This window comes from Sinocyclocheilus grahami, unplaced genomic scaffold (genome assembly GCF_001515645.1).
Source record: "Sinocyclocheilus grahami isolate Dianchi unplaced genomic scaffold, SAMN03320097.WGS_v1.1 scaffold192.1, whole genome shotgun sequence".
NCBI classification, from domain to species: Eukaryota; Metazoa; Chordata; class Actinopteri; order Cypriniformes; family Cyprinidae; genus Sinocyclocheilus; species Sinocyclocheilus grahami.
Window position 1 is genome coordinate 854,775 of NW_015505371.1, and position 21,528 is coordinate 876,302.

General features: G+C 39.7%; 1 protein-coding gene across 1 annotated transcript; it reads left to right on the top strand.

Annotated features, from left to right (window-relative positions):
• Positions 1-832: 832 nt before the first annotated feature.
• LOC107594891 (synaptopodin-like) lies at positions 833-20,092 on the top strand. Its single transcript, XM_016285103.1, is given in 8 exon segments — positions 833-1,007; positions 1,090-1,969; positions 2,942-3,089; positions 4,028-4,118; positions 4,833-4,970; positions 8,225-9,464; positions 17,452-19,325; positions 19,327-20,092. Coding segments are annotated over 3 exon segments (2,271 nt in total). The 5' UTR covers positions 833-1,007; positions 1,090-1,969; positions 2,942-3,089; positions 4,028-4,118; positions 4,833-4,970; positions 8,225-9,265; the 3' UTR covers positions 19,525-20,092.
• Positions 20,093-21,528: the final 1,436 nt, after the last annotated feature.

A 21,528-nucleotide genomic window follows, 5' to 3' on the forward strand; every position in this document is an offset into this window, starting at 1 on the left:
CAGATCCAATACAGTTCAGCTTCATACTTCAGCAGATGTTCCTTTGCAAATTCTCCATTATACTGCGCCTTGCTTACAAAATTGTCTGCAGTCAAATGCTCTTAACATGCCGGGATGCCATTAAAATACACTATTCACTTGCAGTCTGTACAACAAGCTGTTTAATCGGACATTGAACATGCATCTGTATGCTTTATACTGTAGACAGCATCAGTGATTATGATGGGCTCCATTTGCTTATGATGCAACACGGATGTTGCTCTTTTGCTTTTGCTTTTTTGTACTGAGGAGGATGATTTAAGATATAAAATTTCCATGATGTTTTAATGGTACAATTACCTCTAATATCAGGGGAGTCCAACCTCAATTAAACACACATGGGCCAGCTAATTAAGGTCTTACTTGGCATACTAGAAACTCCCAGGCAGGTGCGTTGAGGCAAGTTGGAGCTAAACTCTGCAGGACAACGGCCCTCCAGGACCAAGTTTGGACACCCCTGTCATGACCCCTCTAAATGTGCGCTTGGCTTAATTAGGAGAATAAGAATCCATTCTGAATTTTGAATTTGAAAGCTGTGCATGGACAAGGAATCTGTCAGTGGTTGGGAGTGTAACTTAAGTTTAAAAGCCTGGAGTGACTTCAAAGATAGATCTTTGTGTCATGGAGATTTATCGATTGGTGGGAGGAAGTGTTCGATATGAGATGTTTCAGAGTTTCCAGGTACTGACTCTATAGTGTGGTGGAAAAATCTCTCTAGAGCATTAACACCAGCTTTTTTTCAGGTGCATTCGCCTGGAGACTGACAAACACTGGCGAGATGTCTGGAATAACATTGCTGCACCCATAGAGAGCCCGACTCTCAGTCTCTGTTTATTGCACAGATGATTTCATTGCCATATCTGCTATTTGTTTGCATTGGCCTGTGTAAAATCTTATCTTGTGTGTTGATGGATTACACAACGGAGCCAGTATGTGTCATATTAAGCAAGCTATCAAAACAGCACTAGGTAAGAAACCAAATAGCAGTGATTGTTTCCAAGTGTGTCTTCGGATTAATCCAGACTTGTAATGCTGATTCATATCTTTTAGGAGTTTCTCTCACTTTGCTGGCAGATCCATCGCCAACCGCTCTCACCTCTGGGTTTGTTTGCGTTCTGGATGGATACTCATCAATGCAGGAGCCTTGTAGACTAAAGAGGGATTGGGCTTGATTTGTACATCCCTCTTGACAAATGACATAAATACACATTAAGCAGTGAAAGCGTTTGTTTTAGGAACTCTTTAAAACCCCTCCAGAGGCCAAGAAATGCTCCATACAACAAAAACCTTGCAGTGCTTTTTAAGCTGGGATGGGGAGTGGGGTGCAAAGGCATGGAGTCTGGTTGAGGTTTTGGATGGGAGTAGAGGAATTCTGGCCACATAAAGACACCCAGTCGCTTGATCTCAAAGATTTTGACTTTGTGATGTCTCACGTCATTGCTCAATCGCACACCCACACCCTTCACTGTGTTTGGGCACGCTGTATGGTACGCGCTTTGCTCTATAGACCGCAGCTCAGCGGGCCCTGCAGGGTCTGCGGCGCTGGTCGCTCTCTGGCATAAATCAACATTCATTCAGTCATTCCGATGAAGTATAATTGTGAAAGAAGATGGGCTGTAAAAGGCCCTGGTTTCTGGAATTTATCTCCAATTAAAATAACTTTTCATTTGACATTTCTGGACACAAAAACTTTCATTCTAACAAATTCAAATGAGAGGAAAGAAGTGCATATGATTTAAAAAAATATTTTAATAATAAAGTCCAAGTCCATTCTCATGGATGGATGGATACTGGTTTTTTACATTTTAATTTAATTTAGTTTCAGGGTCTGATGGTTTCAACTTCAGATACCCTTGGACTGGCAAGAGTTTGTTTGATGATCGTCTGATTATTACTTATTACGGCACACTAGAAAGCATTTCTTGATCAGGTAACATGTAATCTAAATTTTTGCAATGTGTGTTTTTTTGGCTTTGAGGATGAGAAATCACCATCTTTCTCAATGTTTGCCAAGTTAGTATAATCAAATCTTTGAAATATACAGTGTATGGAATATTTATTTTGAATTTTGTTCAGGCACTTGAGTTGACTAGATATCTACAAACAAAAAAGTATATTTCACTTTGACTGTGAAACCATCTCCGTTTTTTGTGTGTGTGGCGTAATCTGTATCAGAATCCTAAATGCCAAAAAAACAATAACACAGAAATATGAAGGTTGTCACTTTAAATGTCGGTTAGATGGTTTCTTCCTGTTTAAATTGGCCATTTTTGGCCATAACTTGGGATGTAGACTAGAACTTTTGCTGTTAAGTCACATAGTCTGGCTACATGAGTCTAGGATATCTGGATAACATTGGCTCGCTGTGAGTTTGCCAAGTAAGAGATGTTCCTGGATCAACATCTTTTGTTGATCCTGGATCAACATTACTGTCCAAAAATATAAACTAAACCCAATCCCTACCCCTAAACCTAACCCTACCCATAATTTATTCCTAAAATCAGTGGGAAATGATAGCTGATTAACAAGGGTGTAGAAGCACCTAACCCTGATCGTAAGCCTAAAACAGATATTTCCTGAAAAGTTATCCCTTAATTCTGATTGGTTAATTGGAATGTTGTTCCAGGATCAACAAGGATGTTGATCCAGGAACATGTTGTACTTGGTGAAATCACGGTCACCATAACATTGTTGTCATTGACCTCCTTGAAGTCCTGAACACCCGTGACGCTTTTGCAGTTGCCAGTGGAGCGCATAATCAAACATTTTTTAACTCTGTTGGATTCAGTTTCATCTCTCAACAGGGTTTTGGTGGTCTCCAAGAAGAGGAGGACAGAAAGGTTCACTTCCAGGCTATGTATGACTCCAATCAAATGGCTACTCTGCTATGGCCTTCTCTCAGTAACAGGCAACAGACTCAAAAGAGGAGAATGTAAACCAGAACACTTAGGAAATTCTACACCTTCAGAAGAAAAGCCCAGATATGGTGGAATGTGTTCTAACATTTCCTCCACTGGTCCGTTCAGCCACACAAGGATACAGATTCTACAGTGAGACATGCACACCACACATCTAGACGTACACAGACACAGCTGCCCTTTGAGAAAGTCACGCTAGACTGCTGAAAGGACAAATGTAATGACAGGCTGACCAGCTGTAAAGAGGGCGTTGGGAAAAAACAAATATGTTTGTAGTGGCGGGAGGGATAGAATGAAAGAGTCAAAGAAAGAGAAAAGAAGAGAAATGGCCTGTTTTACACTGGGGAGTTGGTATTCATGCTGGTGTGCACCTCTGTCTTTGCATAATTTGAAAATCACTGGCAAACTATTTTAATGTACTATGATGTTAGAAATATTGCATAGTTTGCAAACGATCATCCTAGGATTTGCAGGAAGTTAAACTCAGAAAAATTTAAGTTATTAAATTAGCATTAGCATTCCACTAATTAAATAAGGTAGCACACTGACTAAATTATTAGTTTTCCCCCTATAAACAGCACAGCGGTTCACTTCAAGGGTCATCTAGTTATATTAAAGATTTGTTAATTGCACATGTTAGCCTTAGAGCTAAATGTATAACAAATTAATTACAGTCATTCATATTTTGTAATTTTAAAAAAAAATTAATTTTACATTATTTATTTTGCATTTTATATATATATCTATGTCTGTTTTTAATTTTTGGTTTGTGTAATTTTAATATTGCTGAGAAAAGCAATGCTATTTATTTATTTGTTTGATTGTTTATTTAATTATTTATTTATTGTTTTTAATCATCCATGTCTGTTTGCTTTATATTTTAAACTTTGAAAGACATGCCTTGAGATTCCTAGAACCTTTTTTCTTTAGGAATTTGCGAATGGGTCAGGCTGCATGATTAATTGCACTGATTTTAATCATTTTAATAGTTTAAATAATTTGTATTAATATTATTCATTTATTAATTATTATTATTTAATTGCATTGTTTTTTGATACTTCTCATCATAGGTATGACCCAGTTTTTGCTGACAAAGCCTTTATTCTGGGTACGATCGACACGGTGGTCTGAATGTGGCTGACGGCCTCAAATATCACCCAGGTATGACATTTCAAAACAGAAGCAAATATTTGATGGGTTTACAAAGGAGCTCAAAGTTTCAGACAAGAACGATTTGCTGTGAGTGTTATTTCAACTGTGAGAAAGCACTTATAGATGAAATAGATCAGAGCTTATTTTACACAGTTGCATACAACATTGAGCTATCATAAAGATCATTTTCCCTAAACTTACCTTTAAGGATGCTCTGAAGTCCGTAATCTAACCATAGTATTTGTCTGTTCTCAGACAGACATCTCTGTCGGGAGATCAGTGGACTTCAGATCCCATCCCATTGAGACTTTAAGTGTCTTACTTTGCTTCAACACGCAGCTCAAGAATCATTGCGGGGGCTCTCCATGTCTGTGAAACCAATCTGAGAGGCCCTTTTGTGTTACACTTTATTCATCTCAAGAGAAAACACTCGACACTGGTTACTTTTTATAACTCATAGCAATCAGAAACAAGCACATATTGACAGTTTTATAGCATGCATAGGCTGTGTATGTTTTATTCCCCTGTCCGGTGTAAAAACTTGAGCGGGACAAAGAGCAAAGTGCACATGATCCCCAAACACCCCTACTTTAAATATGAAAATATATAATGGTATAATGTGTTCAGTATGCATGCTTGAAGGAAACCATATGAAGAAGGCAGACAAAGAACTCTCTGTGTTCCAACTCCTGTTCGTCCACACCCCCTTTTCCCTTCTTTCAGTCTGCTAGAGAGAAAGAGAGAGCGAGAACGAGAGCGTAACTCCATGTGAGACAGAGGGGGAGGTGAACGTAAGGAGGACCTGTAAAGGGGCTGTACAAACTACCCATAACATACACACCGAAGCACTTGGGAGTACAGGTGAGTCTACCATCAGCTCCAGACTTTCACTGAGTTTCACTTGGTGTTGTGTTATCAATGAACAGCTTTATCACCTGTTGAATCGCAAACAGCATCCTTGAAGAACCTACTGCGTGAGGTAGCCAGCTGCAACCTGGAGGAATGTTTTTGAAGTCGATCATTCTAAATATTTGGGTTGGATAATTGAGGATGTTAACTTCGTTCTCCTCCCGGTGGAGGGATAATCTAACTGGCGATGGGCTTCATGTGTTCCCTGTTTGGCTCTCCTTTGTCCGGCCTGTGTGTGGTTCTTATGATGATAAATTTGAGCAGCGTGCAGTAACAGTAGAATGAATATCCGGTGCTGGAGTTTCTTCGCGACAGTCATGACTTATACATTAGGCAGGGGTTCTGTTTAGCAGAGACGTCATGCTGAGCAGCTGTCACTGACCTTTGGTGGCATAATTTGCAGGACTCTTTAAGTCGCAGCTTTTTAATGGTACTGAAGTTTTATCTGCTATTTGGATCTGCTAGATAAGTTTAGTGTTGTAGTAATTTCTCTGTCAGAGTCCAAAAAGGCTAGCTTTTCTTTTTTATATGTGTTTATGGCTCTTTAATGAGCCATTTAAAATGAAATTAAAACAGTTACAGTATTTTCACTTTATCCCAAAGCACCTGGTTTTGCTCTTTTTGTCTTCTCATTGATTCTCTGCAGACTTTGTCAAGTCACCTTTATATAGCATTTTATACAATACAGATATCCGAAAAGATTAGAACAAATTCTGCTGTAAAGCAGTCATAAAAAAGACAGTAGTATCATTATTCAGCTAGCTATTGAATGCACAACCCAGTGAGACCTTGCACATCTATGATTTCAATGACATGTCATTTTTCTCTAAAATGTATATATGTGCCCGCTATATACTTAGTACACTTATGAAGCAAACACCATGTCTCTGAGCCTCATTGAAGTTTATACCTAATGGTGTGTTCAACCTGTGTAAGCCAAGGCATGCTAGCTATCTGCTGAGAATTACTCTCAAAGAATGCCAAATGTAGAGTGCAAGCCCCAAATTATTTTTCAGGCCACTTACAGGTGCTTCAATAGGCCTTTGTGTGAAAGAAGCCGAGTTGAAGAGCAGGTCTCTGCATTGTGCCGTGGCGTATGGTTGAAGGATCTGGCCCTGGAGGGCTGTAATGGATCTGGAAGATTAGAGAGACCTGTAGGGCCCGCATAAAAAAGACAGTAGTATCATTATTCAGCTAGCTATTGAATGCACAACCCAGTGAGACCTTGCACATCTATGATTTCAATGACATGTCATTTTTCTCTAAAATGTATATATATACTTAGTACACTTATGAAGCAAACACCATGTCTCTGAGCCTCATTGAAGTTTATACCTAATGGTGTGTTCAACCTGTGTAAGCCAAGGCATGCTAGCTATCTGCTGAGAATTACTCTCAAAGAATGCCAAATGTAGAGTGCAAGCCCCAAATTATTTTTCAGGCCACTTACAGGTGCTTCAATAGGCCTTTGTGTGAAAGAAGCCGAGTTGAAGAGCAGGTCTCTGCATTGTGCCGTGGCGTATGGTTGAAGGATCTGGCCCTGGAGGGCTGTAATGGATCTGGAAGATTAGAGAGACCTGTAGGGCCCCGGAGGTCTATCAAAACGTACACTATTACTGCTCATATTATGCACTGTAACAGATACAGCCTAAAACACACACAAATACTATCTCCCAGTACCTGCATCCGGTGCCTCGGGACTGATAACGTATGGAATGTGATGGGTAGAGTTCGATACAGCTCATTAGATTGGTTTATGAGCACAAGAATGCCCTCACTGGATTGGAATGACTTATAAATCAAATGATGGCAAATCGTTAGAGTTATGTGAGAGAGCCATGCAGGTAGGTTGGTAAGTTAATGTTGTAATATACATACCAGGAAAGTGAAATCAGATAAGATAAGCATACTTTGATACTTTAAGAAACAAAGATTTATCATTATACTGTTTTTCCCCCTTAGCAAATCCAAAAGATATGCCCTGTAGTTCAAAATGCTCTGTGATGCATCAGCTTTCAACCTTCTTTCAACCAGCTTTCAGCCTTCAAGATGTTTTGGTGTGCCAAAGAATGTTGATTGCTCATCAGCTGGTAATTTGATAAGGAACCACAACATTCTAGAATGCATGTTAAAAAAACTGAATTGATGGAGATGAAGAATGATAGTCTGAGCTTCCCTGATGTACAGTTAAGTGAGATGTGACATGCTTAATGTAAGAAATTAAATGGAAAATTCTTTACATTAAGCAACTTACAAAAGTCCGAGATATATCTGGAACAATTTATCTTGAGTTTAAAAAAATAACTTTATTGCCTTGTATGAAATATTGAAATATTTCATATTGAAATATTTCATATTTATCTGCCAGTGTGGCAAAAACGAAAATGTATTTGTCAGAGTGTTGTCGGAGGTTACATTACTCAAAATCATTACAAAACAAAGCAACTGCTCTTTATGTTTCGTCCAGTGCAGAGAAAGGCAGAGAGCTTGTGAGAGGCTTTTGTGGGCAAGAATGTTTGTTTTGTTGAGTTGATTGTCTTTATTTGTGGAGGATGGCATGGAGGGCATGAACAGTGGGTGTCATTTTTGTGGCCACTTTGAGTCAACTGTTGGAGTGGGCGGGACGTTAACTCCCAAACATAAACGCACAGGGGTCGAATGAATCACTGGAAGAGTGAAACAGACCACTCATTTGTCATAGGTGTTATTAGTTAAAACAGTGTTTTAAAGGGGGCGATGAAGACTAATGGGGTCTTATTACCTCATGTGACCCGTGGCCTTGTTGTAGCCTACAGGATGTGAGAGAGACGACACTCAGCTGATTAGACTGTTACAATAAAAGATATATATATATATATATATATATATAAGATATAATTGGGCAACACATGTTCCTTTCATTATCCTGTCTCCTTGATATTAGTCAGGAGGAAAATGAGATATGCATTGTTTCAACTTCACATGTAGCGAATGCAATTCATTCCTCCCACTGATTTGACAATGGGTGGTTTGTCATTTTCACAAATGATATCAAGTGCACAGTGCCAGAGGAAATACCCCTCCTTCAAAACAGAGGAATATTTCCTTCATGAGGTTACTCATTTCAATTAGTTCAGATTGAAAATGTTTTGTAGAATATTATTTATTTTTTATAAGTGCATTTTAGTATATATTTTGACTGACAGTCTGCACCTTATATGTTTCAGGAAGCAGCAGTGGAGAGGAAGATCACTGACTCATTGTACCCTGGCAGCAGTGGAGGTTCATCCAGTGGCCTTTCATTTCAACTACACAACTAGAGACATTAAGCCCTGTCTGGATATACCATATACTTGCCCGAGGAGTCTTTTTGAACCTAATCTGAAACAAGCAAATAAACTATGCCACTGTGATGGTGGGTTAGAGATCATATCACTGGGCTTAAGCCACCCATATAGTCTCGGTCAGTAATACAGGGATAAGGAATGAAAACTATAGAAACCATTCGTTTAAAATCCAAACAATATGGACTGAGCACAATTAAGCCTTGCTTGAAAGTTTAGCGATTACAATAGCCGCAGTCAGAACATTTGGACAACCTTTCGGCTGAATGTGTTTTTTCATGTGCTAATGAAACGACAGGAAAGCACCAAGCACTCCCCTTCATCTTAACATTGTTGAAACATTTTGAGAGCAAGGGCTACACGTGCCTTTAAAGAAACAGTCTGCCTCGGGGAGATTGCGATAAACTCGAGGGACATGTTTTGGTGACTTTGACTCAAAAAGAAAGACAAATATCTGGATAAGACATCGAAAACAGACGCAAATAGAACAGAGGACAGTTTGCCAGCCTTTGCCGCATTTGCACAAGAGCATATCCCAGTTGTGAAATTTTCTTGGCACTTTTCCATGGGAACTGATCCAGGGTGCATTGAGAAGTACCTCCAGGGAGGTCTTGTTAGAGTTTGAATAATATTGTGTGGATTGAAAGCAAAAGTACATTTCTCTACTCCGAAGGATTACCGTGAAGAAAATGTCCAGCAAAATGTAGAGCTTTAGTTTAACTTTGATCCTGCTTTTGATCTTTGTTTCTTCAAAAGTCGGGAAGCATAAAACAGTCAGCGGATCCCGAAACCACCTCTTACAAGTCAAACTTACGCCCCAGCTGAGAAAAAGCTTTTGTCATACCCAGGCAAGTGTGCCAGCTAAAAGGGGGCTCAGCGAAAGAAGAGAGTATCTTAAGCAAGAACGAAGTGAGGCGGGCTGGGATGGAGTGCAGACATGAGCCTGCTAGAAGAGGGGACAGCTGGGGTGGGCCTACCACTACAACATCCTCCACCCTCAACAAGACAGGAGCAAACACGTCCCTGGAGAGGCACAGTACTAACAACTTGGAGAAGGATGACCACCACTGTGGGGTCAAAGCAAAGCCAGGCTTGACGTCCTGCCAGATGGAGCGGAGAACAAGTAAATATTTTCTTCCAAATCTTGTTTACAGCTTTGAATCTGAAGAACATGATATTTTATAGTATATTACAGGCTGCTTTCTAAAAAAATAAATAAATGAATGCAAACACTGAGTTTATATTTTGTTGTTATATAACGGTTTCCCATACTGGGGTTTGTGATTTGATGAAAAGCTAATAATTAAAACATTGCGTAATTGCATAAGTGCATAATGTAAATGGATATGTGAGTCAGTTCAAATTTCGAGTTTTTAAAAGTATAAAGTTAAAAAGCTAATAATTAAAACAAACTAATAAAAATAACATTAATGCAATTAAAATAAAACACTTGCTAAGAAACAGGCAATTGTATAAGTTTCCCTGGGCGTCATGTGATCATAAACCAACATCAGAGAACTTGTTGTTATAATGTATGTAAATATTTTAGGTCAAAAGTTTCAACTGACAAAAACGTTTGGGAATACCTGTATTATATGATTAAAAAAGAGATGATAAGGTGCGATGACAGACATGAAACTAGCAAAACTATGTAGGAAATTGGTTGCAATGGTTGCAAATTGGGACAATGGTTAATTATTTACATTTACATTTAATCATTTAGCAGACGATTTTATCCAAAGCGACTTACAAATGAGGAGAACAATAGAAGCAATCAGACGAACGAGAGAGCAACAGTAAGTGCTGTGACAAGTCTCAGTTAGTCTAGCACCGTACACATAGCTAGGTTTTTTTTTAAATAGAATGGAATAGAATAGAATAGAATATAATAGGTAAGTGCTATACAGTTTAGTGTCATTATACAGTACCTAATTACTGCAAATACTGCAGAATGTTGTGATTAACCAATCAGAGTTAAGTGTTCAATAGTGTCATGTAATCCATTTAAATAGAAACATGAGTCAAGACAAATTTATTCTTTAAAAGTTGAATGCTTTTACAGACAGAGAGACATAAGAACCATCCGATTGATAGACTGATGTAGCTGCTATCCCCTAACTGTTTAGACATCAGTTCTTACTAAACCCTCAGTGACACATTTGTTTCCTCACAGACACAGATGAGCCGTACAGTAATAGCTCTTCAGTTCATATACCCACTGACCATAATGCTCAAGCTGTGGGTAATGTTATCTGGAAAAAATGCATAATAAGGTTTGCAGATGACCAGGCACCCATTGCAAGTGCAGTAAGCGGCAGTTCACACCAGTGACTGTGCGACAGAGGGGTTTTACAGCCCTGCTGATGAGAATTCAGACCCATTTCAGATGGTCCAAAACTGTTTTTGCAGAATTTAAGAGGTTGCTGTGGTGTTGTAACAGCTTTGGAGTGTGTAAAATGGCGAGAGAGGAGGATGTGGAAAGGCTGAGATGGAACAGCTAATTCAGTCGCTTTATATTGGTTTCATACCGTTCCTAGGAAGAGGCGCTGAAGTAAATGTCAGCATTTTCTCTCTTTTTCTTTCGTTCTCTCTCTCCTTGTATGGGATTGATGTCTCCACACAGCAGCATGATTTGATGAGATGCAGAATGTTATGCTTTTCTTTCTTGCATTTCCAGATGCTGATAGCATGAAATTGGAAAATGATACAGTGTGGTCTAAAAGTCTGAGAGCAGTTTTTTTTCGAATGTTTTAAAATTAGTTTAATAAGAATAACAATAAACAGTAGTAAGAAATTTTAATTCTACGCCGTTTTTTAGGTCATTAATCAAATTTGGCAATTTTTTGAGGTTGAACCTAAACTCTTTTGTACAAACAGTCAGCATCGGAGATCATGATCATCAGCTTTTACACATACTTGTGTAGTTCATCCAGTTTTAGTGCTGCTGTCATTGAAACAAAAGAGGGCTCAGACATTCAAAAAGTACTAAGACTTTCTGAAATTGATGTAATGGTAGTTCGCTTGGAATTGTTTTGCTAATAATATAATTTGTAGCAAATCTCTTAGACTCTTATTGCCACTGTATATGACAAATGCATTAATTTCCATGTTCCTAACTTATGATTTAGAGCTGCAGGTCATATGTTTAGATACCTTTTGCAGAATATGCAAAATGTTAATAATTAAAAAAGTCATTCCTTATATCCCTTTAATTATGCCTCTTATTCATTCACTTATTTTTTAAACCAACTTTTTTTCTTTTTTTTACAAAGTATGTAAAGAGTTCTCACAATGTACATAAAAGTTTGAACAAACCAAAACAGCAAAAACAACAATATATAAAGAACAACAATGTTGGATGGGATCCTACACAAAGGGAGACACAGTAATACAATTCAGTGAGGAAGTATTAAACAGCCTGTCTAAAGCCAGATACAGTACAGAAAAAAGAACTTATTTACCCCACACCTTTTCTGTAAACGGACTCATTTGGAGTCTTTTAAACTGTTATCTTTTCCATCACATCATTTTTCATCTAGCAGCTTCTGCAAATTTACAGTAACTTATGGCCACAGCTGTAGGTTTTATAATGATATAGCAGGTCAATTACAAGGCATTTCTCAGCATCAGAACTGAACTGTATATGCTATTCTGTGAATGTTGTCCTACTTGAGAATGAGGTAGCAGAGTAAGAAGGGTCTCCTAGTACAGGTTTCGTGGACAGTGATGTGTAATTGCACATTCATGGTTTGAAAGTTCTCAAACCTCTCTGATCTCATCACTTCCACATTTCCCAGAGGAAAACTGTCACTTTATCCCATCTTCCCAGTGAACCATAACATCCGACAGGAGAATCTGACCTTTGATATACAACCCTAGGCCTGCCAGGTCCCCAAATCCTCAAGCTGTGAGGGAGTTTCCCTCATCTGTCCAAACTGAGAGCCCACATATCATACACAGCTCGATGCCAAGGACATGGGAACATTATGTCCCTGAATTCCTTCCTACCACTACTTCTTGGTTTGAGGAAGATCCTGTCTTTCCCTTCATGTTAATGAGAAGTTAAGCGTGAGTGTTATGATTCAGGTAGGATGGATCAGCTAAGCAAGCAAACCTCTGCGGCCTAAACTGAACTTCACCCTTGAGGCTCAGGTGTCCATCCAACCAAGCGAGCGTATTTGCCGGACGACTCTCTCCCCTGACACCCAATCCTCTGAAAGAGCTGACACACTGATTCTATACATGACACTGATGAAATGTGGCCACTTAATTTGGCGTGAAACAGAATGTGCGAACTTACAGAATCTGTACGTGATTATTTAAGTACATCCAAGGCCGTAGATGTCATAAATTTGAATCGTTCCTACATCCATCATCTCTGGTAATGAAAACAGTGGTTACGCAAAAGGATAGTTCATTGAAAAATGAAAATGTTTTCATTATTTGCTCACGCTCATGTAGTTTGAAACCCACATGATTTTCTTCTGTAGAACACAAATAGAGATGTTTGGCTGAAAGTCAGGAACTGACAGCCTCAGTCACCATTCTCTTTCATTGCATATTTTTTCCAAATGAAATGAAAGTGAATGGTGACCGAGGCCATCCTTCTGCTTCTACTTTAGTGTTCCACATCAGAAAGAAATGGGTTTCAGGGTCATAGAGGTTTGGAACATGAGGGTGATATATAAAATCATATATACTTAAGAGGGTTGAACTACAGCTTTAGAAACAACCTATAAAACCACTGATAGAGAAAACATTTGTCTAATTGGACTTCTGGCTCAAAACCTCATAGTTTCTGATTTCTGACTATCCCTTGTGACAACCTTCCCGCGTGACAGCTGCAGCCCCGCTCTCCAGATCTATTCTGTATCCTGGTTCTTCGCTGTTGAATTTGGAGTGTACCAAACGTCTGCCAGGAACATTGCACAGCATAGCCATCCTTTAAAAAAAAGCAAAAAGAAGCGCAAACCTCGTCCAGTGCCCCAGCCTGCCCGCCTCATACTCGATGCGCATTTGGAGCGCGCGAGAGATCATCATTCGCAACGACACGAAATCCGATCCAGGCTCGCGCTGCTAAAGGGGGGAGTGGAGGAAACACATGAATCTTTTCCATCACATCATTTTTCATCTAGCAGCTTCTGCAAATTTACAGTAACTTATGGCCACAGCTGTAGGTTTTATAATGATATAGCAGGTCAATTACAAGGCATTTCTCAGCATCAGAACTGAACTGTATATGCTATTCTGTGAATGTTGTCCTACTTGAGAATGAGGTAGCAGAGTAAGAAGGGTCTCCTAGTACAGGTTTCGTGGACAGTGATGTGTAATTGCACATTCATGGTTTGAAAGTTCTCAAACCTCTCTGATCTCATCACTTCCACATTTCCCAGAGGAAAACTGTCACTTTATCCCATCTTCCCAGTGAACCATAACATCCGACAGGAGAATCTGACCTTTGATATACAACCCTAGGCCTGCCAGGTCCCCAAATCCTCAAGCTGTGAGGGAGTTTCCCTCATCTGTCCAAACTGAGAGCCCACATATCATACACAGCTCGATGCCAAGGACATGGGAACATTATGTCCCTGAATTCCTTCCTACCACTACTTCTTGGTTTGAGGAAGATCCTGTCTTTCCCTTCATGTTAATGAGAAGTTAAGCGTGAGTGTTATGATTCAGGTAGGATGGATCAGCTAAGCAAGCAAACCTCTGCGGCCTAAACTGAACTTCACCCTTGAGGCTCAGGTGTCCATCCAACCAAGCGAGCGTATTTGCCGGACGACTCTCTCCCCTGACACCCAATCCTCTGAAAGAGCTGACACACTGATTCTATACATGACACTGATGAAATGTGGCCACTTAATTTGGCGTGAAACAGAATGTGCGAACTTACAGAATCTGTACGTGATTATTTAAGTACATCCAAGGCCGTAGATGTCATAAATTTGAATCGTTCCTACATCCATCATCTCTGGTAATGAAAACAGTGGTTACGCAAAAGGATAGTTCATTGAAAAATGAAAATGTTTTCATTATTTGCTCACGCTCATGTAGTTTGAAACCCACATGATTTTCTTCTGTAGAACACAAATAGAGATGTTTGGCTGAAAGTCAGGAACTGACAGCCTCAGTCACCATTCTCTTTCATTGCATATTTTTTCCAAATGAAATGAAAGTGAATGGTGACCGAGGCCATCCTTCTGCTTCTACTTTAGTGTTCCACATCAGAAAGAAATGGGTTTCAGGGTCATAGAGGTTTGGAACATGAGGGTGATATATAAAATCATATATACTTAAGAGGGTTGAACTACAGCTTTAGAAACAACCTATAAAACCACTGATAGAGAAAACATTTGTCTAATTGGACTTCTGGCTCAAAACCTCATAGTTTCTGATTTCTGACTATCCCTTGTGACAACCTTCCCGCGTGACAGCTGCAGCCCCGCTCTCCAGATCTATTCTGTATCCTGGTTCTTCGCTGTTGAATTTGGAGTGTACCAAACGTCTGCCAGGAACATTGCACAGCATAGCCATCCTTTAAAAAAAAGCAAAAAGAAGCGCAAACCTCGTCCAGTGCCCCAGCCTGCCCGCCTCATACTCGATGCGCATTTGGAGCGCGCGAGAGATCATCATTCGCAACGACACGAAATCCGATCCAGGCTCGCGCTGCTAAAGGGGGGAGTGGAGGAAACACATGAAGTTAAATTAGAAAAGCTCGAGAAGCAGCAACAAAAGAGACTGTATGCTGAGTTAATTAAGGTAAGAGAAGTTTAGTTTGACACGGTGCTTCTGAAACTTAAAAAAAAAAAAAGCCTAGATTTGTGAAAGGCATGTGCTGAAGTCATGTTTAAGTTCTGAGGTTTGATGACATAGATCGTTTAAATTATATAATGTGATGCATCTTCTTTAAAGCGAGAAGAGAGCAATATTTGACAGTGAATGCATGCTGCTTTAAAAGACAATACAGACTGGTTGCCACTTTGGGTTGTCTTTAGGCATAAACAGACAATAGGCTTTTTTGAATGAATAGAACAACTTTGTTTTGAAGTTAAAGTGACAAATGGCTCTTTGTGGATTTCAGACATAATGTTTTTAAAGTAATTTTTTTGTTTAAACTGTAAAAAAAAAAATTATAATCTAAAATGTGCTTCATGTGGTAACATCTAAATTAAGTGGTTTCATTCTAGAAAAAAAATTGCACATTACCACATTTTGTAGTGTATTAATTTATTTTAAAAGTAGAAAGCAGTCAGTGAGTAAAGTCATAACTGTATTAAATGAACTTGTATTTAGGTCTGGCTCTGACATGACAGGGACGTTTATAAGAATAAGGAAGAAATTAAAACTGCAAAGTTTTGAAAGTACTTGAAACTACTTTGGTTGGTGGGAAAACATGCACATTAAATTAAAAGAAAAGAAAGAAAAATTAAGAGAAAAGCTGCATGTATGTTTTTATAATTATCAGATTTTGCTCCAGGTTTATCAAAGGAAATCTATTTAAACACCGTAAAGATGAATGTCTGTTAAGAAGGAAAATGGAAAGCTTTTTATCACAGTGCTAGAGGTTGTGTTGCATGGCCTGACTAAATAAAGAGGCATTTTTGCTGGTGGAATGAAAGGCAGATGCACATTATTCATGCTCTATTATAATTTTATGCCATGTGACATAAAAACTCCTTTGAGTCTGGCAAACTTGCACATAAAACGAACGGGATAGATTTAGAACTCTTGCTTTTTTACTACTTTTTTTAACTCCCATTGTGGCTCTGGCAAGACAAAGACCTACCTGCTTGGATAGAGAAAAAACACTCAGCAAATTGTTTTCAGGTTTGCTGCCAAGTCTGAGGTTGAGGATAAAAGCAAAGAACTACCTCAGGGAAACCTGGAGTGGTTAATTATTCAAAGGTCTATTAAGGAAACAGATTGTGTTTATGTTGCACAGGTTAACCACACTTATATTAAGAGAGTCAAGCCGTTCAGCCAGTGATGTAATTGTAAGCAGTCTGTTCCTCAGGATGTAATGTTCTGGTATAAGAATTTTCCTGAGGCATTCATTCTTTTGTAGGCAGGATTTTCAAACACGCTTGTTTTATTTACTGAAACTTTGATGCCACAGTATGTCACTGTAGGTCAAAGTTTAAGCATTTAAATGTAGACTTTGTCTCGTAAGTGATGATGGAAAGGCATGAACCTGTCGGCATATAAACCAATGGCTCCTGTGCCTCAGAGAGATTTCTCAAGGCATGCTGCAGTCTCAAGCAGGGCATTTTCTCGGCAGTTGAGGAATGCTAAGGGAGGGACTAGAGCCCATGGTGAAGGAAATACTTTCTGCAGCTCGGAATGGGGCTTTTTTGCCCAGTCAATAAACCTTTGCCATTTTCAACAAATACATGACTGTTTTAACATCCATCTTTGCCAAACTATGGGTAGAACTGCAAATATCAGCATTAAGATTTATTTACAGGAGGTTTTTAGAACTATAAATGTGTGAAAGCATTGTACGGTCTACAAAAGTTTGCCCACAGGCTCTGTGAATCACAGCAAACTGTGAAAAGAATAATTTTGACCACAAATCCTTGAACTTTATTTGACAGCATTTCTTTTATAAGTCTGTGCGCAAAAAAGACGACAAACTAATATGATTCATCTTTTTAACAGGGTGACTCATGAAAGCTAGAATTACTTGAAAGACATATAATACTCTTGACTTTTAAAATAATTATACTCCCATTTGAGCACATTGCTACTATAACTGAGACTTAAAAAGCAACCGAATGATTGAGACAGCAATGGTGAGATCATGAAATAAAATACAAAGCAGGCTAATATTTGCCAAAACCTGTCCAATTATTCTGTCTAATAAAAAAGGCATGTGATATTATATACAGCACCCTTTGTTTGTTAGGCTGAAACAATTAAGTGCATTTGAAATATTGTGAATAATTGGTGGGCTGTGCTAAATTCTACAATTATAACCTGGGTCGAGCAATACTTTGCTTTGTGAACTGAAAAGCACTGCAAATGGCATAGCTGTGAATGTGTTATATAATTTACATTTTTTTGTAAAAAAAGTTGAAGTTGATTGGTGGATTTTTCTACCATTACAGACCTCAGCAGAAGTGCCAGTTTGTCGGAGAAGGAGCTGAAGGAGGCACGGACCAAGAGTCAGATCATTGCTGCTCAGCTCCAGGCCAGTTCCAACTCTAAAGGCGTCCAACTTTTCAACCGGCGCAGACAGAGAGTGAACGCTTTCACACTTGTAAGCGTCGGAGGAGGGGGAGTGGAGGCATCCAAGAATGTAATTGATTCATCTTTTGAAAGTCCACGGACATGGAACAAACATCACTTGACTGAGGACCAGGACAAGGAGTTGAATCGTAAGAACCTCTCGTGGATGGCCGACAGAATCAGCAGTACTGGGAGTGACATGGAAGATGCTAGTGAGGTTACACAGGAGGATGTAGCAGAAGAAAGCGGCCAAGACAGACACTTTCTCCCTGTCAACGAGAAGGATGAGGAGCTCTCAGAAGACGTCACGGAGCATGTGAAGGAAGAGGTTACTCTTAGAAGTGATAATACCCCTGCTGTTATGGACAGAACTGGTCAAGATGAAGCTGAAGACAATGGAGCACACAATAAAGAAATCCCAAATGGATACAGTGCACAATGCAATGGAAAAGCAGATAAGACAGTGACTAAACAGCCCACCATCATGAACAGAACAGCTCGCCCATTTTTCTCCCCGACAACAGTAGGATCCTCTGAAGCTACAAGTCCAGTCATGGACATCCCTCCAGCCCCATCTGATGACTCTACAACACACTTTGAACCTTCAACTTACCCAGTGCACCCAAGACCTGTTTTCTCTCCACCACCTCCTCCTTCATATCCAACGCCTCCTCTCCCCAGCTACTCCAGCCCTCCTCCACCTAACACAGCCCATGCTCCCTCACCTCAGCCTTCTTCTTACATCCGCCCATATGTCCCCAGGCCTACATTTGTCCCTAACCTTATGAGTGAGAAGAGATCTGTAACTCCCATCAGATCGGGCATCCTTGACGAGGGCCGGGCTCGCAGAGTGACCCGCAAGTCGATGTTCACATTTCAGGAGAAGCCAAAAGTGGCTCCGAATCCCGAACTCCTGTCCTTGGTGCAGTGTGCAGATGGAAAGAAGAAAAAACCCCAGCCATATGCAGGGCAGGAAGAGGAGCTGCTGGATCTCGGGGCTGAAGCCTCAAACTTCCTGGCCAAGGACAAGGATATTCACGAGGAAGCTGCGGTGCCAGAGTGGGCCTCGAGTTTGAAAAGCTCCAGGACACGTGCCAGGATAGAGCACAAGCCTGAGCAAGCCCTGACCAATGCTTCAGGAAAAGGAGCCGAACTGTTTGCCAAGCGCCAGTCGAGGATGGAAAGGTATGTCCATGACAGCAAGGACCTGAGAGCTCCCTCTCCTACCATGTCCTTGCCTCCTTCGTGGGTGTATCCATCCAACATGCCCGGTCGAGTAAAGGCCATAGTAAACTCCTCCAATATAAGTACACAAATTTCAAAAACACTTCAAGCTCAGCAGGCAACTCAGAAAAAGACTGTCCCTGCCAAAACACCAGCACCTGTTCCGGCTCCACCTCCAGAAATACCCTTGGAGAATGGCTGCACTAAAATCGACATGGAGCTGTCCAAACATCAGCCATACCAGCTCAACTCATCCCTCTTTATCTTCAACCCAATGAAAGATCCCTACAGCACTCTTCCCAGAGCCGCCCCAGCTCCTAAATCTGTCGTGACAGCTCACTCCTACTCCAGACAGTCATCCCTTCCAACAAGCCCATTGCCATCACCCTACAGCCCATCTGCCGCCTATCGGTCAGCCCATTGCTTTTCGCCTCCTATGACACCTCTCAGTCCCATCAAAGCAGGCAGTGTCAGTTCCCCAGTGTCACCTTTAGCTCCAGATCGTGTGGCTTCACCTCGCTCTGGCGTCCAAGCTCCACGTCCCACGTTCTCCACCAAAAAAGCTGGTATCAGCCCACAGGTGTGGAAACCCTCTTCGTTCTTTTAAACCTTTTAATTTCTGCTCTTCTTTGCTTTATGTACTCTTCAGACCAAAGTATAATGGAAGTAAAGTAAAAGGGACACATATCAGACTGACTGTCCACTTAGAAGTAGCAAGAGAGCAGTAAGGTTCTAAAAAGTAGCTACAGGAAACATGAAATCTAGCATGCTTGGTCAGGCCTGTTTGTTTATTGTTTTTGTTTTTTTGAGTTTTGCAAGTGGAAGCAATAAATGTCAGGTCCTACAATTGCCTGTAAAACTGATTTAAATTGTAATTCATAAACTGGCCACCAGAGGGCCATCAATTGAACCCTTATTTATTTTTTAATTAAGACATTGTAATTTAATACAGCTTTGAGTTTCAGAACTACAGTTTATTCATTTTTGTGCTGATGCCAGATATATTTTTGGTACAAAACCAGTGTGTCATTTTCCAACGCTTGCCTCCAAGTTTTCAGGTTGGAGTTGGTATAAGCTCATAAGAAGTTTAGCAGATGGTGTTTTGCATTTTATGACGTACGAATACAATTTAATATGAGTAGGATGATATGAGAGCCTCTTTCTATTATGACACATGTACTAATTCTTTATCTTAATTAGTTCTGTGTGCTTTTCTTTGATTTATAGTTCCAGTTTAAAACTTGCATACTGCACACAACAGTATGTACTTAATGTAGAGTGCAAAAACTCCTGTATGTGCTACTGCAGGGATCTGATAGTGGTTACGCAAAAGGATAGTTCATTGAAAAATGAAAATGTTTTCATTATTTGCTCACGCTCATGTAGTTTGAAACCCACATGATTTTCTTCTGTAGAACACAAATAGAGATGTTTGGCTGAAAGTCAGGAACTGACAGCCTCAGTCACCATTCTCTTTCATTGCATATTTTTTCCAAATGAAATGAAAGTGAATGGTGACTGAGGCCATCGTTCTGCTTCTACTTTAGTGTTCCACATCAGAAAGAAATGGGTTTCAGGGTCATAGAGGTTTGGAACATGAGGGTGATATATAAAATAATATATACTTAAGAGGGTTGAACTACAGCTTTAAAAACAACCTATAAAACCACTGATAGAGAAAACATTTGTCTAATTGGACTTCTGGCTCAAAACCTCATAGTTTCTGATTTCTGACTATCCCTTGTGACAACCTTCCCGCGTGACAGCTGCAGCCCCGCTCTCCAGATCTATTCTGTATCCTGGTTCTTCGCTGTTGAATTTGGAGTGTACCAAACGTCTGCCAGGAACATTGCACAGCATAGCCATCCTTTAAAAAAAAGCAAAAAGAAGCGCAAACCTCGTCCAGTGCCCCAGCCTGCCCGCCTCATACTCGATGCGCATTTGGAGCGCGCGAGAGATCATCATTCGCAACGACACGAAATCCGATCCAGGCTCGCGCTGCTAAAGGGGGGAGTGGAGGAAACACATGAAGTTAAATTAGAAAAGCTCGAGAAGCAGCAACAAAAGAGACTGTATGCTGAGTTAATTAAGGTAAGAGAAGTTTAGTTTGACACGGTGCTTCTGAAACTTAAAAAAAAAAAAAGCCTAGATTTGTGAAAGGCATGTGCTGAAGTCATGTTTAAGTTCTGAGGTTTGATGACATAGATCGTTTAAATTATATAATGTGATGCATCTTCTTTAAAGCGAGAAGAGAGCAATATTTGACAGTGAATGCATGCTGCTTTAAAAGACAATACAGACTGGTTGCCACTTTGGGTTGTCTTTAGACATAAACCGACAATAGGCTTTTTTGAATGAATAGAACAACTTTGTTTTGAAGTTAAAGTGACAAATGGCTCTTTGTGGATTTCAGACATAATGTTTTTAAAGTAATTTTTTTGTTTAAACTGTAAATTTTTTTTTGTATTTACCACATTTTGTAGTGTATTCATTTATTTTAAAAGTAGAAAGCAGTCAGTGAGTAAAGTCATAACTGTATTAAATGAACTTGTATTTAGGTCTGGCTCTGACATGACAGGGACGTTTATAAGAATAAGGAAGAAATTAAAACTGCAAAGTTTTGAAAGTACTTGAAACTACTTTGGTTGGTGGGAAAACATGCACATTAAATTAAAAGAAAAGAAAGAAAAATTAAGAGAAAAGCTGCATGTATGTTTTTATAATTATCAGAT